At 40.5% G+C, this 18152-nt stretch overlaps 1 protein-coding gene across 15 annotated transcripts in view; it reads left to right on the top strand.

Annotated features, from left to right (window-relative positions):
* The window catches only part of rimbp2b (RIMS binding protein 2b), a 73060-nt gene extending 54963 nt beyond the window's left edge, over positions 1-18097 (top strand). For 4 of the 15 annotated variants that reach the window (XM_067521485.1, XM_067521477.1, XM_067521484.1 and 1 more), the window contains 15 exons: positions 2543-2694; positions 3211-3876; positions 4151-4300; positions 4908-5069; positions 6428-7207; positions 8306-8414; positions 8930-9055; positions 10376-10557; positions 10767-10935; positions 11108-11170; positions 11473-11576; positions 12148-12174; positions 12683-12754; positions 13389-13523; positions 15890-18097. In XM_067521485.1, coding sequence (XP_067377586.1) covers positions 2543-2694; positions 3211-3876; positions 4151-4300; positions 4908-5069; positions 6428-7207; positions 8306-8414; positions 8930-9055; positions 10376-10557; positions 10767-10935; positions 11108-11170; positions 11473-11576; positions 12148-12174; positions 12683-12754; positions 13389-13523; positions 15890-16084 — 3092 coding nt within the window. In that variant the 3' untranslated portion in view covers positions 16085-18097. Of the gene's footprint in view, positions 1-2542; positions 2695-3210; positions 3877-4150; positions 4301-4907; positions 5070-6427; positions 7208-8305; positions 8415-8929; positions 9056-10320; positions 10558-10766; positions 10936-11107; positions 11171-11472; positions 11577-12147; positions 12175-12682; positions 12755-13388; positions 13524-14384 lie in introns of those variants that run through there. The other 11 variants (XM_067521490.1, XM_067521487.1, XM_067521491.1 and 8 more) reach the window with 9 other exon arrangements.
* The last annotated feature ends 55 nt before the right edge of the window (positions 18098-18152 follow it).

The following is an 18152-nucleotide window of genomic DNA, read 5'->3' as shown; positions in this document are numbered from 1 at the left end:
AATCTACAGTTTGGTGCAAAAGTTTTCATCTCTTTATTTTCATCCTAATATTTAATGCACATTCAGCTAGTACATGTTCTTTTATTATAAAAATAAAGTGATTTTTTTTATTAGTTTATCAAGGGGGTCCAAACATAATAATCCATATTCAGCTAATACTGATGTTCTTTCATTATCAGAAATAACAAAAATGGTCAAGGAGTGTTATAGAAAAGGTTATAGTAAAATAAAGAAACTTTTTGTGCAAAGGTTTGCAAACCCATTGATAAAATAATAAACATTAACTTTAATTAAAGTTTGATTAAGGAATTAAGGATTAAGGATTTGTACTATCTGAATGTGCACTAAATATTATGTTGATGGAACTAAATCTTTGTTTTACCGTTTTATTGACATTCCAAAAAAGGGAGGTTGTAAACTCTTTTACCCAACTGTAATTCAAATATTTCTTACTTGCCATAACTAGTTGCTTTGTCTCTGCTTGTTTGTTGGTTGTCAGGTAGTGAGTGGTGAGCCTATCAGAGACAAGGTTGATGAGAGCAATCAGACTTGACCAAAGTCTTAGTTATTTTAGTGTTGGCAAATAAATTCTGAGTTTTTGTGTAATGTCTATTTATGATCAAAGAATAACATGCTCCCCAATCTGATTTATGTTAATTGTAGTTTAATATTCTTTGAATGTGATGTGATATTTACATTGAGTAATATGATAATTTCTATTCAATACAGCAGTCTATTTACTCAGGCACATGCTTTGAACCCATTACATTTACAAATCTCACTAACATCCTATCGTAGCTTAATTTTTCCCCAGCCACGTTTAGATTGCCCTCAGGGATCTGTATGTACTACTGCGATAAGACACATGCATGGTAAAAAAGAAACAAGCAATGAGAAAACCCTGAAGACGCATTTGCTGAATTAAGGTACATAACACCACAAACAAGAGTCTCAAAGTCAAATTGGTGTAAATAGTGAGTGTGGGTCTCTGGGATTTCTTCTCCCATAAGACTCATTGATGCTTTGATGTTGCCATGACTAACTTGGGTCCCACAGCCTGCCAGCCTCGCTACAGGAAATCTATAATAAGAGTGATTCTCTCCACAGCCGGCTACATTTATGGCACTGTTTTATGTGTTCAATGTATAGGTGCAGTGCAGTTTGCCAGTTATGAGTGCAGATACAGGATGATTCAGGTGTGGGATTGTTATTATTTAACCTTTAGTTAACATAGTAAGTGTCCCGTTGTTAAGGTACTGAGATAAGATAAAAATCTGTAACAAACAGAGATTAAGTTGACTAAAATAAAATTTGAAAAGGAGGGAAAGGAGGGAAGGCACTGAGAGAGAGAAAGGAGGCTGAACTTGGCTGATAAGCTAACATGCTGAGAGTTCATTAAAGGATCCATCTATTGAACATGTTAATTAGAGGTGTCTGAAATAGTCTTGGTATCTGTGGCAGATGAGAGTTGTCAATAAAGAGGACTGTTTCACGAGATGCTGTATTAGGCTTTTGCACCCTGCATGTGTTCTTTGAACCAGTGACTTCATTAGTTCTTAGTGATACATTATAATTAGTCACACAAGACAGCTTCCTATTTTGCCTATAAATGACTGTCTATTGTTTGTTGAGTATAAATGAAGACCGATACACTTGAAGATTCATTTAAACTCTCATTCAATATTTTTTTTTATGACTGACGTAGCATTAAAAAAATAACGAGAGCAAAAACATTTTCGAATAGCCGCTGCTGCTGTTCCAGGACTGTGTGTGTCTTCTGCTGACAGTCAGTGTAGAAATTTGATTGCATTGATGTAGATTTTCGGACACACACAGCTGCACGTTCCAGCTCAGAGATTCCACTGAATGCATCTGCTCACTCTCTCGCTGTGTGACTGCAGGGAAGCAGCAGGAGTACACAGATGGGTATGTTGTTTAGTATGCAGACAGCACTGACAGATTGTGGAAATGGCAAACTGTGTTTTTTTTGATGCTCCATAGAATACTGTCAGAAAGAATCTGGCAACATGATATTGCTGTAGATACACAGATAAAATGTTGGCAAACTAGGCTTTTTCATCCAATGTAACGCCTGCGCCTGATATGTATATGAATGAATCTTGGAACACGAATCATTCACCCACACTGAGATAAGCATAAATGGGCATAAATATAACAATAAAATTCTACAAATGACTATGTTTGTAAATAAAACAAATCCAATAAATACACTCACAGTAGCTGTTACTGACTCATTGTATTATGGCACATAACAGCCCTTCATTTCAGTAAAATTGATTGTTTTTAACCAACACTTATTAATACCAGCTTAAGCTAAATACTGTACTTGTGCGATATAATACAGTTTGAGAAAATCCTTATTTTGTAATGTTGTGAAATGGCTATTGAATGTGAGAAGTTCATAATACTGAGGTCAGCAAAATAATTATTTTTTTTTGGATCAATCAAGCAGAAATGGTTCGGCCACTGCGGAGCTGTACGTTTTACTCGCCTTACCTTGTGTCTGTGTTATGCTTCCTAGGGCCTCCTCTCCCTCCACAGGAGGTGCAGGTCCAGTGTGGTCAGACGCCTGGTATTCTGCAGGTCAGATGGAAGCCGCCACCTCTGACATCTTTAGGAACCTCCAATGGGGCCACTGTGATTGGCTATGCTGTGTGTACAAAGGGACAAAAGGTACTAAATATCAGAACATATCTGTTGTTTTGTCTCATATGATTGTCTCAGTGAGTAGTGCTACATTGCCATCTTCTGGAGAAATAATACAATGCTGATATCCAACCCCAAGTGACAAGCATTACTCAGAACAGGAAGCTACTAACAGGTTCCGTGGTACTGCCTCATAATGTCCCATTTTCACAAAGAAGCGGTTCCTTTTGTTGGCTTTGTGTGCCTGCAAATGTGTTTCTAAACCATAGGAGAGAAAGAAATATGATGATGACAGGTTTGAAGTGAATGATATACTTCAAGTTTTTTGCACTGGATCACCAACAGCTACAAAATCTGTGTTAAATAGTTCTTTGTGTTAATTAACCATCAGGTATTCTTCCTCTTCAGTCTGTAGATTAGACAGATTTTTATATTTATAATGTTTATGATGTTTGTATGATTGTGTGGTTACAGACTACATGTAAGTGCTTTTGCCCTCATTTTCCCTTTAGTAAAGACTCTCTGATTCCTTTGTGAATGCAGATAGCAGAAGTCTTGTACCCCACTGCAGACTATGTGACTGTGGAGTTAAACAGAATTCAGTGTCTGGAGGCCAGAGAAGTCATTGTAAAGACATTGTCAACACAAGGAGAGTCTCAGGACTCACCCGTGGCCATTATCCCGCACAATCTTTTGGGCTCTCCACGCCTCTCCCACCGAACCACTGTACCACCCCACCCTATGTCCCACCCGCTGTCCCATCCTGTACACTCAGAAACCCATCCTCCCTACCCATCAACGTACCCTCCGAACCACCCTCAACCCCAGGTGCAGCCCATAACGCGCGCCCAGGCGCAAACGCTGCCCCATGCACAGCCACATTTACAGCCCATCCACCACCATCCTCCTCATCCCCAGCCTCATTTCCAGCACCATCCCATATCCAAATCCAAACCATTAGTAAGTGCCAGAGAGCCAGAAACCAAAGAGCATGAGATGGGCCATAGGCCACCCCAGCCCTGGGAGCGCTCCCCCTCTCCACTGCCTCCTGTGCGTGGATCTAACCTGGAGCCGCCGCACTTCCAGCCACGGCGATCGCCCTCTCCTCAGAGGATCCTGCCACAGCCTCAGGGAGTCCCCATCCCCAACACCTTGGCAAAGGCCATGGCCAGAGAAGCTGCTCAGAGAGTGTTTGCTGAAGGAAACCGGGTGGGTAAAGATTTAAATATATATAACAGGATTAACCAAAACCGATTCTTAATTAGAATTTTCATTGTTCTCATGTTACTACTGGTAATATCTTTCAAGAGGATATTTGACCTTGCTCGTTAAAATCTAGCTTTAAGGGTTTGAAGGTAGAATTGCTTACTGTGTTGTATCTACATTGATACATTGAAGTTTTTCACTCAGTTTACACAAAAATATATAATTTTCAGGATAGTACTTCTAACTACATTTTTCAGTATAACATTTCTGTTACTAGGTTGAGAAAAGGAATGTCTTTAGTGAGCGGGGTAACACCTTGCATCCACTCAACTCTGATGAGGAGGAGGATGGTTACGATTCTCCTCATGCGAGGAGGAGAGGAGCCTCAGTGGATGATTTCCTCAGAGGCTCAGAGTTGGGCAGACAGGTACTTTTTTGAAGCCCCTGATAGTGTGTTTTTCTGTATCTGTATCATAGACTTTAATCTTCTATAAATGTTGTTCATTATTTCAATTAAAAACTTGGAAGGACAAAAAGTTTGGAACAGTACACCAATAAATCTAGTTGACATAACCTGAAATTGTACTATGGAAATACATTTGCATATTTGAGTGTGCAATTGGCCTTATCTCCATCTGTTGAAGTGTAATTGGTAAGAATTTTCTAAAATCACTCATATGAACCAAAAACAAATCATGCTCATGCAAATTCTTGTTTTGTATACAGGTAGTTCTGGCATGAGACCCACTTTGTTGCTACATGAGTTTTTACCTTGCCAATTTTTGGTTGTGGCTATTTCTGCATTTGTTATGCGATGACTGAATCTTTAGGTGACATTATTGGTGCTAATCATGCAGAGACGTGACAGTTTGGGTCGCTGTAGAGCGCAGACGCTTTACTTAGTCATGACTGTTGCAACACATAATCCAACACCAAAGATATTATCAAAATAAAGATAAGACTAAAACGTATAATTGTGTTGTCTAAAGTATCTAATACTTACTGTTAGCTGTGTCTCTCTCGTTTCCACTTAGCACCACCATCACCACTACAGCCACAGTGAAGAGTACCAAACGGAGAGTAGCCGGGGCTCAGACCTGTCTGACATAATGGAGGAGGATGAAGAAGATCTTTACTCTGAGATGCAACTGGAGGAGGGCCGCAGGCGCAGTATCAACTCTCACAACAGTCTTAAGGTACTTACTGTACACCTTTAGTCTGTAGTAACACCAGGGAGGATACAGGAAGGTTTGGAAGGGGTGTAGAGATGGAGGGAGTGGAGGGTCTTTCGGAGGTACCCGCTCTCTTTCTCAGGCTCTAACCGGGCCTGTTGTGGCTTTGCCTGGCAGAGTTCCCCTGCCTTGCATTAGCTGAATTAGCTCCCTTGCCCCAGCCTGCTCCTCCACTTCTCCCCTCCAGCACTGCTTTAAATATTCCAGGCTGAGCTCACAGCACGAGAGAGGGGAAAGGCTGTAAACTAAAAGCATCATGTTTTTATGGTTTGCATTGCATTTTAATGCTCTTTATACTGCACCAAAATAGTGTTAAAAACTTTAAAGTCAAATGTCAGAATGTGATATTGAAGTGCATACTTTAATATACTCTACTGTACCAAAGGGTCATGGCATATCAAGTGCATATGGGAATCTCATTTAAGTGAGTACTTAAATGGAATTATTCACTTTTGTGTGTCTGTCATGTCCTAATGTTTTTATTGTCAGTCTAGATGTAAACATTATCCGCAGTCCTCATGTTCATTTGGTCCGTCAGTTGGAACTGTGGATATACATCTCATCTACAATCGTGAAAAAAAAAAAAAAAAAAAAATAGATGGAAATCAATACAGAATCACTGCAAACTTGGTTAGATTATCCCTGTTCTTGGTAAACCTGTATGGTAATGTGATGTTCACAAGGGGTATCCATTGGTGTATTAATGCACCAATACTGAATCTCCTTTTTGTCATTGCCACCTTTTTCTAAATCCCTGTTGCATTTTATCCATTGTCCTATATTTCTGTACAAAATGGACTAATAAAATAGGTACAGTAGGTAACAATTGAGAATTGTTAAAGTTGCCTATTTTCTGTGAGCACAGAAAGGACTTTTTTTTTTCTACAATTGAAATTGCCAAAGAAATTCTTTAGAAGATTCCTCAGCTCACCCACATTAATGTCTTCATTCAGTTTTGTGTTGCATACTTTTTGTTTCTTACTATACAAGCAAAACTTGCTTTTCCACATTTAACCTCTGTCCTCAATTTATCCGTTTCCACTCCATATTTGAGCCTTCACAGATTCCTGTTCAGAGCATGCCATTTCCTCCTCACGGAATGAGACTGCATGTCTTTCTACATTGCCACAAATAACTAATTCTGCCTTTATTTTGTCTTTTCCCCCATTTGTTCTATTCACATACTGTTTTGTTTCCCACCTGTTCTAAAACCTTCGAAAAACTTTTCAACCCTCCTCTCACAAAAATCTAAACTGAACCTTTTGAATTGAACTAACTGACCTGTAAAATTATGGAACTTTGCCTTCTGGTCATGACTGAAGGCATATTACAAGCGTCAGGACTTAGCTGAGGAAAGAGACTGCTGGGACCTCCAGAAAGAGGTGGTGAAGCAGAAGTCGCTCCGCAGCAAACGCCTCCACAGCATCCCTGAGGTGGCTGAGGAGGAGTCGGACAGTGTGGACAGCATGGGCCAGCGCCTGAGCTTTGAAGAGGGTGGGCGACCAGGAACGCCACACACTCAGCGCAGGATGTACCCCCAGGACACCCACATGCACAACCATCTCACCCCAAGCAAGCCCTCACGCCACCTGCAACGCCAGCGCTCCTCCCCTCGCTTCACTGACAGCCGCTTCTGCTACAGTGCAGAGGAACGCAGCCTGGGACGCCCCAACCGCCAGCACACCAAGAGTCCTGATAGTGGTTTAGACTGTGGCAGTGAGGAAGAAGGCTCTCTAGGCCGGGGCCATCGAGGGTACTACACTCAAGGGAGTCCCATGCGAGGGCCTGTGCGTATCATCCATTGTGAAGGCCCAGTAGAACGAAGGGCATTGGCTATGGGTCGTAAAAGAACTTTGACGCGCCAGTGTAGCGTAGAAGAGGAGTTCTCTGACGTCCCCGTGACTGCAGCCAAGTCCGTACACACAGGTGACTTTAGGAACAGGGAGCACTTTGGGCCTGGTCGTGAGGTGGGGCAACGAAACTACTCCAGGGAAGGGGTCCTGAGCGAGGACCGGCTGAACGAGTTGGACAGGGTCTATTACAGCCCCCACAGGGAGGCTAAGGCCCAGTCTTTGTCCAGGCTCAACCGGGACCAGCCGCTGGTGTGTGATTCCGACTTTCTGCTGTACTTAACCATCTGCAAGCTGCAGCTATTTTGTTTTCTTACCGTTGTCTGTTTTTCTTTACGATTACCCCCCTCCTTTTATTTGGCATTTTGTTTTTCATTTTACGACAAGTTATCACGTGCTCATGGTTAGTCTGATTTGATGTTTTATTTTGTGTAAATTACTTTGCTTGTACTCTGAATGTCAGGTGGTTATTGTAAAACTTTAAATTACCTAAAGGCCATTTAACTAAGTTTTGATTTCTCATGTCTTTGGGGGAAAGGTTTTCATTTAAATTAAGTCCCTGTGCAGTGCATGGGGACATGCTGCTCCCGTCTGTTCTTCCTCTGCCCCTGCCTGCTCTCCGCCAGCTGCCAGCTTCATATGTTGTGCTCCATGTCTCGACGGCTTGAGCTGCAGCCACATTGCTCCACCTTCTGCTTAGAACTTTAATTCAGCATCTTCTGCCTCCCATTGCTTCACAAAACAAGCCAAGACATTGACTTTTATAGTCTACTGTGGTTAATTTAACTTTCAACTCATATGCATCATCTTTTGTGTATTTCACTCGTTTCAACAACAACAAAAACTTTTCATATAGTAAATGTTGTGGTTGTTTTAAAACAAAGCTCGGGGCTGAATCTATAATGGCTTCGCTCAACTAACCACACCATGATCCATTTTTGAGCACACTGACCCTCCACTTTTCATCCACTCTCTCTATTCTTCATTTTCACTTTTATTTTTTATAGTTGCTTCCTTTTCTCATCCAGTAGCTGACATGCACAGAACAAAACCAACTAAACAAATGGTCTTTAGCAAAACATCCGACCCTTCCTAACCCCTGTCCATGTTGTGTTGAGGGTTGATTTGATTTACTTTTGATGGTTTGTTGGGTTTTGTTATTGTTTCATGAATTTATTTTACTATTATTTTGCCTCCCTAAGGACAAATGGAAGCCATCATTTGCTCTTACGGTTTTTCAGTTATTTTAACAGGATTATGGGATTCTTTTGAAGGATTTAAAATGTTTGCCTTCACATTTTAGAAGGTTTTTTTTGTTCTAACCTCTTTTTTGTTTCTTTTACTTTAAAGATGATTGGGAACTCATCATCACATGGAAGTGGCGATCGTCTGGACCATTCAGGGAGGAGGCCGGTTCACATTGGCACTCCCCCTCAGCGACGACCCATCCCATCCATTGGTTAGTGAGGTCACCACATGAGGAGATGCCTCATCCTCACCTGCAGGGCCACTGATGTTTGTGCTATTTATACCATGTTTCCCTTTAGTCATGTGAGCCAATCTCTACAACTCTCATATAGAGCTTTACACAACCACTTAGAGCATTTTTGTGGGGTGTTTGAACACTCTGTAGCTGTTCATCCTCATGAGCTGGATTCACCAAATATTCACATGCAGATTTTCAGGAAAGTTATCCCACATACACTCCCTACCCCTGTGTTTACTGTGGGTTAACATGTTTACATCACCACCCAATTTGACCGCCCCCTCAAAAAAACAAAACAAAGAACAAACAAAAAAACAGTGCCAACATTGCTGTTTTACACCCGGTGACTCCAGAGTGAAACCTGTTGCCTTGTACACCCCTTCCCCACACCTCAGGGCAACCTCATCATCCTACTGTCTCAGCATGAGTGAATGGGCCATGGTGCGGGGGATCTCTGATCGTAACGTTGTGATTGGTGTCTTCTGTAGAGATCACCATGGACAGTAACAGTGAGGGCAGTGAGGGGAACCTCTCACCCATCAAGGAGGATGTTTACTATGGCAGTGTAGCTCGACGCAGGATATGGCGATCCATGTCCTCAGAGGATCAATATGGTATGTGGTGCAGCTTCTCTCCAAGATGCCAATTCACCATGACAATGCCAGAAAAAGGCTCTTGCACACATGCAGTGGTATTAGTGGTTTTTGTTCTGTGCTGGACAGTTAGCTGCTTTATTTAGGGTGGTGTAGCTTAGCTGAATAAAGCTGACGGGGGAAGCCAAGTCTGGCCACTTGCTGGAGAATGAAAATCCCTCTCCTGTATGTACTCCCGCAGCTTCAATCCCAAGAAACACCAACCAACCAACCTACTCTTCCCATTCACCCTCCATGTTCAGGCCACTTCGCCACTCCACTGCAACTTAGCCTGCCCCCTCTTCCTTAGCTTCTCCGCCACCTCTTTTCCTTCTCCTCCCACCTTAATAAGCCATCCTTCTGGTTAATTCTGCATGATGTCTTAGTGAGAAGGAAAGACACATTACTGGATGAGTACTGGTGCATTCTTGCCTAGTTGGTCGGTTGTAAATTCATTCATTCATTAACACAGCTGCCATCAAAGTCAAACCTTTTTTTACATAGTTAAAGCACACTGTACATCTCCACACTGACACATTTCTTAGTTAGAAGTGGTTGCAAACCTCTGAGCCATATGCAAATTCAGACTTTGAATCTGCCATTGAAACATTCAACATGATGATCCATGAGAAGCACGGAGAACTGATATCAGGTTCATGTCTTACCCCACCCTCTCCCTGATATCTGTGTTGCCAGGAATTGCAGTGGCATTTGATGTGTTGTCTCCCTTGGGAACATGTCTCCTTTGCCCCTTTTTGCTGCACAGTGTTTCCAGATATGGCCTAAAAGCATGACATTACACTTGCATTTGATGAAGGAATGCTCTCCTTGACAAGTCCGGTCCTGGGAAAGCATGCATGTCAGTTACCCTCTGTGAGATAAGGCAGTGAAACAGCAATGAACAATAGTGCAGTGTTTCTTGTGTCCTCCTGGTGTCTTATTCACGTTCCCTTGCACCCCAAAAACTGCTTGACATGTTGTTCATGTCGATGTTGTGCTGTGTTCCTGACTGTCACGGTAAAGATGTGTGAACAAAGAACCCTGCTGTGCTACAACTATACAGAGAGTTTATTGTAAAAGCACCTTTGCTTTTAGTGTGTTGAACAGTTTTCAAAGTGAAAGACGTTGGAACCTAAAATGTAATTATGACATTCAACTTCTCGGTCTTTTTTCACACATGCTTCTCATCACCCTCTCCCCGGTCAGCTCTAACAAAGAGACATCTTCTGCTCTCATTGCCTTTACAGCCAGCGTGGCTGTATAAGGCTGGTAGTAGCAGCAGAGGCCTGCTCTATGTTTCAGACGGCTATGGCGGGCGCAGGCACGGGCAGGGACGGCGATCCCCAGATTACTATGAGGAATCAGAGCCAGAAGAGCTGACTCGTGTGTTTGTGGCTCTGTTTGACTATGATCCCATGTCCATGTCTCCTAACCCTGACGCTGCTGATGAGGAGCTGCCATTCAAAGAGGGCCAGGTCATCAAGGTGAAGACACTTGTCTTAAAACACTACATACAGACGTACACATTGAACAAAAAATGAACTAGAAAATGATGAAACTGTTAAATGTTGTCTTAGTCTTTGGATCTAAATAAGCAACTAAAAGTTTACATGTACATTTTTTGGGGTATCTGGCCTTTGTTTCTGGATGGACGACTGTATTGTCCTCCCTTGATATTTTGCTTTTCTTTTAGGTTTTTGGTAATAAAGACACAGACGGCTTCTACAGGGCAGAGATCCGGGACAGAGTGGGTCTGATCCCCTGTAACATGGTCTCTGAAATCCAAACAGAAGATGATGAAATGATGGACCAGCTCCTCAAACAGGGCTTCCTGCCACTCAACACTCCTGTGGAGAAGTTAGGTGAGACAAAGTTTACTTACAGTCCCGCATAAACTTTGGACTCACATTGACCTTTCATACATTTTACATACTGAGGGAAACTTTACATTTAACTAAATTGACTTTTACTGATACATCTCTCTTTTCCTCTACTCTTCCCACTTAAATGATATTTTTCTGCTTTCCTGTGAAGTGAACTGTGACCGTTTCAAAGATGGCCGCTCAATAAATCGCAGGTCCAGAAAGTCCAAGAGAGGTCTGTGTCCAGTTAGATGCTCTTCTGCACTCTGCTTTATCTTTGCTGCTGTTTTCACTCATCATTCCTATTTATGTGTGAACGTTTGTCTAATTTCCACTCAATATTCTGTCACTGAGCTTTCCACTACTACTAACAAAGACCTAATTACCAATAAAAGGCAGATGAAAACACGTTACAAAGATTGTTGGATTGGCAAGGCTCGTCACTGGTCATCACATCCTTCAGTGAATGTTTTGACATTACTGCCGCTGATTACTGGTGTCTTTGTTTCTGTCTTTTGTTACGCTTGCTGTGCATAGAGAGGAACAGGCGGAGTGGCCGTCAACACCCGATGTCAACGCGGAGAATGGTTGCCCTGTATGACTACGACCCCAGAGAGAGCTCGCCTAACGTTGATGTAGAGGTACTGTCCCGTAGCTCTAGTTCTTCAATTTGTTTTGACTTTTCCCGCTCAACTTTATGTTCATAAATCTATAAAAGCCATTGAAGCACAAAGGTGGATAATTGTTGATTTTTAAATGTAGAATTTTTAAAAATTGGTTTGACTGTTTGTCAAACATGCTTAGCACTTTTTCTGAAGTACAGAAGATTGATACCACTCGTGTCTACTACAATGAATATTAAACTACAACCAGCCTACAGCTTAGCTTTTCACAAAAACAGAAAGCACGTTAAACTGCCTACCGTGCCTTCGAAAGCTCAGTAATTAACATATCAGGTATTTTTCAAGTTTTTTGTCTGTATGCAAGTGTTTACCTCTGCTACGTAGCCATTAGTCTATTTACAAGATAATGTGTAACTATTAATTTAAGTTTGATTCAGGACCAAAAGTACACGGGTGAGGTTGAATGAGGAGTTACAGTTAACACTGTGTTAGCTAGAGGATTGAAAGAAACTTTCCATGCTGTTTTGCTGGCCCTTCCCCCTCGGTTTTACTTACTCTCGCCTTTCTATTGGCACTGCCACCGACACAGTATGAGGGCAACAGACTGAATGAGGAGGTGAGTGAGGGTGAGGAGGGTACGCTACCGTCCAATCTGTGTGTGTTTCCTCCCTCGTTTGTTGGAGTGCAAAGGAGGAGGTGGGCTGTGGATGATGGGCCACGGCCCTCTGTCCCTGGTGGTCATGATTAGAGCCCCTCATGCATCGCCTGAGCCAGCATCTCCCCTCCTCACTTTGGTGTCAACCTGTCTCCTACATACTGTATGTTTGGTGTGTGTGGTCATGAGAATCCCGTAGGAGACGTGTGCCCACTGTGTTGCAATCCTGTCTTCAAAGTTCCAACGTTTGATGCATTTACAGTTGCAACAGTCCATCTGCAGAGACTGGATTGACACTCGTGTTTAAGATGCATCACTGTGATTTGGAGAAGGAAGCACAGCATTCGCAGACTCATCAAACCCCAGTAGATTTGATGTTCTGGACAGCATTTGGCACACTCACATTACTTAAACAAGAACAACAGCACAACAGGCCAAATGTATCTCAAGTCTCTTTCTACTTTGACAGGCTGAACTGACTTTCTGTGCCGGTGACGTCATCACAGTTTTTGGTGAAATAGATGAGGATGGTTTTTACTATGTAAGTACTAATTGTTTCTTTACTAACACTTTAATGCAAATAAAATTGTTTTTGTTAAAATTTACTTCTCTGCTGATACACTCAGCCATCTATATTGCTTCACTTTTGGATTATGGGTAATGTTTGGATAATTGTGTTTTGGTTTTTTGATTGAAAAGGATTGAAAAATTGTTTAAAGCTCTGATTTGTCACTAACTAAATTCTTTGACACAGCAATGTTGGCTTGAAGTACATGAACATTTAAGGCCAGACGGATGTGAAAAACATCAAAGTTGAACCAATGGGCACTTTTGTAGCCCTCTTACATTATCCAGGAAACACTTGTATAGCTTACTTTGAGAAACATATACGTCCTAAAATAATTTGAAGACTACTCAACACATTCCCGTGATCATCATTTGATGCCATTCTACAGACTGACAACACACAGCTACATATCTGCCAAACTAAGCAAGGATGATGTTTAAAAATAAATGATTTAAACATGCTAAGGATCCAGTGTAAATAACACTGAATGTAAACATAACTTCTATTGGTTTTTAAGATGACGCCCAACTGTAATTTTAAAGTGTAATACGGTTTCAAGGTAATGTTTAAATCTGAATGAGTCTCACTGTTGTTGTGTACTCCACAGGGTGAACTCAATGGACACAAAGGACTTGTTCCTTCCAACTTTCTAGAAGAAGTGCCTGACGATGTAGAGGTTTTTCTCACTGACTCACCATCTCGATACCCCCAGGACACTCCAGCACGGATAAAGACCAAAAGGGTACATGCTCCTTCGCAGTACTAGCCCTCTGTCATCCATTTACTCTTTTCAGTTCCCTCTATTTCCTTTAGTTTCGTGTCTGTGAGTCTGTTTCTCATTGATCAAAATGCAATGGGATTTCTGACTTTGAAGCATTATATTGTAAATAAATAGATGTCTAAGATCTATGAAAAAATAAAACTTTAAAACTAATACTTGACAGAGTTACTTTTATTTTTCATGTTTACTGCTGTGAAAGGGGGGAAGTTCTGCATTGTATAATACATGGATACATGGTATTCATAAAGCATTCTGAATGACAGTAAAATGGAGAGGAGGGGAGGAAGTGACTTTTTACTTGTTCTGTCATGTCTTGAACAGCAATTAACACTTTTTGCACATGCATATTTAGCATTCTAAAAGATGCTTTATGAATATATTCTGTGTTTGAGCTCAAATCATTTCTAATATAGTTTTGTTGTACTAAAATATAAACCACATAGTCTGTAGCTCAGCATGTTCTATAGTCCAAATGCATGAGTTCTTGAACATTTTATATAAAGATAAGTCTAGTGTAGTACAACTTTTGTATCTGCTCCTGAACGCCTTGTTTTGTATATTGCTTTCTTGTAAAATAGCACGAAAAAGGTCTTTTGGCCTATGTTGCCATCAGAACAATTTCACAAGTAATTATTTGATAAATGTAAATATGTGATGTTATTTTTGTCTTTAACAAATAATGCAATTGTTGAAATATTAATAGGTGTCATCAGGTATTTCTTTCCTTGTGTTCTAATTTGCCATGGTCACAGTGCTAACTATTGAAATGCCATCACCATATTTTTTTTTTTATTTCTTTTCCTCACCTGCTTGGCAAAACAGAAGAAGAGTGTTCATTTCACACCTTAAAGGCTCTGTTTCCTTCACGTAAGTGAGCAACTGAGGATACCAAGATTACGCTCCCTTCGTCTAATGCAGATGACATGGGTACCCTTAGTTTCTGGTATGCAACATGTACACTTTATATAACATTCCTTTAGTGCTGCTATGGCTTTAGATAGATTTTAGGAACCTTTTTTTTGTTTCGCCCAAAAGACTCCGTACTGTTCGTTGAATGCATTAGACAAGAAGTATGGTATCTTCAGTTGTTTCTCTGAGTGTTGTACATGACAATGTTCGTCCACTGCAGTATGTCTCCTGCTGTAACTCATGGTAAGCTAAAAGGCTGTTGTTGCACAGTTACCCCAAATTATTTAATAGATTGACAGTAATACTAACATTTAGACTTCTTTCAATGCAGTATTGCACTTTTCATTTAAGTAACCAAATACAAAGAATCTAGCAAATCTTTGAAAACACCCCTAAAAATTATTCGATTTTTTTTTATTTTGCAGTTCCAGTAAGTCCCTCTCGCCAAATTTACGTCCTTATATTTTATTTGGAGAATGAGATAGTAAAGAAAAACAATTATAAAATACAATTGTGCGTGATGAAAGCACAATTAAGTACCAATTTTGTGAAATTATTTATTAGATTGCAAAATGATAGTCATTGATGTAAAATGGCATCTTTTACTGAGCCGCAGTCACTGTGGTTACAAATGATATGTATGGCATAATGCTGAATAGATAACATACTCTAAATAATGGAGAACAATCACAAACTGACTTACTGATGTCTATTATAGAGAAAGATCTGCTCAACTTTAGCCACTGTATACGGAGTGGTGTTAAGAATTTTACTTTCCATTTGTAAATGGAAAAATCTTTTGTGCTAGTTTTAAATAGAGCACACTAAAATACTTCATACAGTAAAATGAATTTGATATGTTACATGTTCTGGTGTGTAAATGATAAATCTTCAACCATTTCTTTCCAAAGTGCAATTTAAAGAAGCCTTTTAGCTCATGATTACAGAAAAGGAGAAGTGACTAGTAGTTTCTCTGTAATCCAGGTGTATCAGTAATTATTTTTATAAATATTTAGAAGGAAGGAAAGTGAATGCGATATAAGTATGTCCCACTTGTCCTAAAATGCAACTGTATCTGTTTATGTGAGGCCCTGCCCATGATAGTCTGTTGTTGGGAAATGGTTCAACTTACATTGGTGTGAAGTTAGTTAATGTCATGTTTAAATTCTGTGTTGTAGTTTATTTATAGCTTCATTAAAAAAAAAGAAAAAAAAAAACACGCACACACTCTACCTGGCAGAGGGGGAGGGAGAGGCTGGGAGCAGGGTGGGCACAGCACAGGACAACATCCAGGGAGGTAGTCTTCAGAGCCCTGCTGAGACAGAAAGGACTTATGAGAAAGAGGGAGTGGTGACTGAGCTGAGAGAGACGCCTGGCTTTTTAACACCCTCAACTGTCCCTTACGGGTCTCCCATTAGGTTCCCTTGGAAAAATCGGGTCCGCCCAGAAGAGCCTCTCCCACAGTGCGTCCACTCATCCCCGGCTCTGGCCCAGCCATCGTGGGGCCCAGCAGTCCCATCAGGGCCCCACTGGACATGTACTCCTCCAAAAAGAAAAAGGGACTGCTCTCCAAAGGGAAGAACCTATTGCAAAGACTTGGCGCTGTAAAATAATTTCTTGACATACTTGGGAGTGTCATCCACTTTCTCGTAGCGTAAATAAATATTAAACAGTTGACAGGTGGCATTTGTGAACCTAGCAAATGCTTTATTCTTGTACGTCTGTTGTATACTAGAATATTTGTATTTTGTTAACAGTATCGACCACATATTTTCAGTAATACATTTAATACTACAGTCCTGAGACCTAATCGTGTCGGCTGATGAAGTATTGAATATCTTACCTCCAAGTCAAGGCTGATTGAGTTTTGGTGTAAACGGAGACGGGCCCGGGCATTCTCCCTTTTGCACATGGTCTGTGGGCACTTAATACACACATTTTAAGTGTGACCAGTGTCTGTGTACAGAAATCAGAATGTCAGTCTAACACATAGGGCTCAGTTAAACCTTGCAGTCCATTTTGAATCTGAGGAAAAATATGGACCTTTGACTCTAGCTTGTTCTAAACAGCCAGCCGAATAATTTGTATGAGGTTTGCATGCTTTACTTCAGCACATTCCCTCCTGACCCCTTGAGTGCATGCAATGTGATGGGCTCAGTATGGAACACAAAGCATGCAGTACTTTAATACTTGCTGTGTACTATACTGTGACAAATCAACAGAATTAACTATTTTTCAGTCCCATTTCAACAACTGTGATAAAACCTAGTGTCCCCCCCCGACAAAACAAGCACACATACCTATTACAGGGTCTCTGCAGTGAAATCCACCTGAATGAAAATGCCTGGTACATCCAACCTCCATGTATTTGCCTTAGACTTGCACAAAGGTTAGTATTTGTCCAGTACAGTGTGCAGTTTCATACTACGCATTTGTGTTACTTCATAGAACAAGATCTGTTGGAAGATATTAACCCTGACTTGTAACGTGCAGGGTGTTGTGTGACCATTGTGATTTCCATAGGACCAGAGTATAGACAATGTGCATATTGCATAGCTCAATCCAAAAAAACCCCATCGTTTTTAATCCTAACGAAAGACCTTAGGAAAGTTCAGCAAGGCCAAACTTCTTCCCTGGATACATTTTAGGGCTGCAGAATAAAATGAAGGCATGTTCAGTTCACAGGTTTTTTGAGGTTACATTTGAGGTAAGATACCAACTACAAAAGGAAACGATGTTACATAAACAGATTAATGAAAAAGCAATTTTATTATTAAGTTATTGTACAGCACTTGCAACATTTATGTGCTTCACTAGGTGAATTCAAGTTACACTTCACAGTTATTGGAGAGACACAAGACTACCTCTATGCTGCCCCTCTGTTCTTGTAACCCAAACTCTATTAGAACTGAATATGTTTGGTCAAGCCAATCTGTCATTGATGCCTGTTCAGTGTGTCCCGAGTTATGTTGGTGCAGGATTCAAGTACTGTATTTCAATATTATACTGTGTATAGATATCCATCTACACCTTAATATAGAGTAGTGAATGTATGATGAATTGAAAGCCAATCTATTTTCAAAGCTGCCCAAAAGGATTGTGCAAATGTCAGTTTGTGTGAAACAGTCCACCTTTATCTTCCCAGTTTTCCATTCCATCCTCATGTATTTTAAAACTTCTTTTCTACACACAGGAGTTGAACTAAAACTGCCAAAAAAGAATGTATGCAAAACATTCTGTAATACTTTCTGTACAAATCTCAGCCCAACAGCCACATTACATGCGGTACCCTAATATTATACATCTTTTCCTGTTTGACATGTTCCTCAAACATTGCTTCTATTCTTTTTGAGTGACTGTTGCTCTTTTTGTACTTTGTCCATTTGTAAAATTGTTTTTAAATGTTTATACTTGATTTTCAAACTGCCTTTTTTGTACATTTAACTTTATAATCAGAACAGTTCAAGCTTTCCCCATGGTGTCTTGAAGACCATATTGTTTAAGTCTGCAATTGTGTGCTAGCTTTATGATAAGAATTATCAGCCTATATTGATGGTTACAAATTATTGTGTGGGTGTGCATGTGCAATCTTTTCTAAAAAGAAGAAATAAATTTGATATTTTGTACATTTTGCATGTCTGATTTAAACACAGAAATTACATACTGTACCACAAACAAAAT

This window comes from Channa argus, chromosome 11, assembly GCF_033026475.1.
Source record: "Channa argus isolate prfri chromosome 11, Channa argus male v1.0, whole genome shotgun sequence".
In the NCBI taxonomy this organism is placed as follows: domain Eukaryota; kingdom Metazoa; phylum Chordata; class Actinopteri; order Anabantiformes; family Channidae; genus Channa; species Channa argus.
Note: the sequence above shows the minus strand (reverse complement) of the source record. Positions and strands in the feature narration are given on the sequence as shown.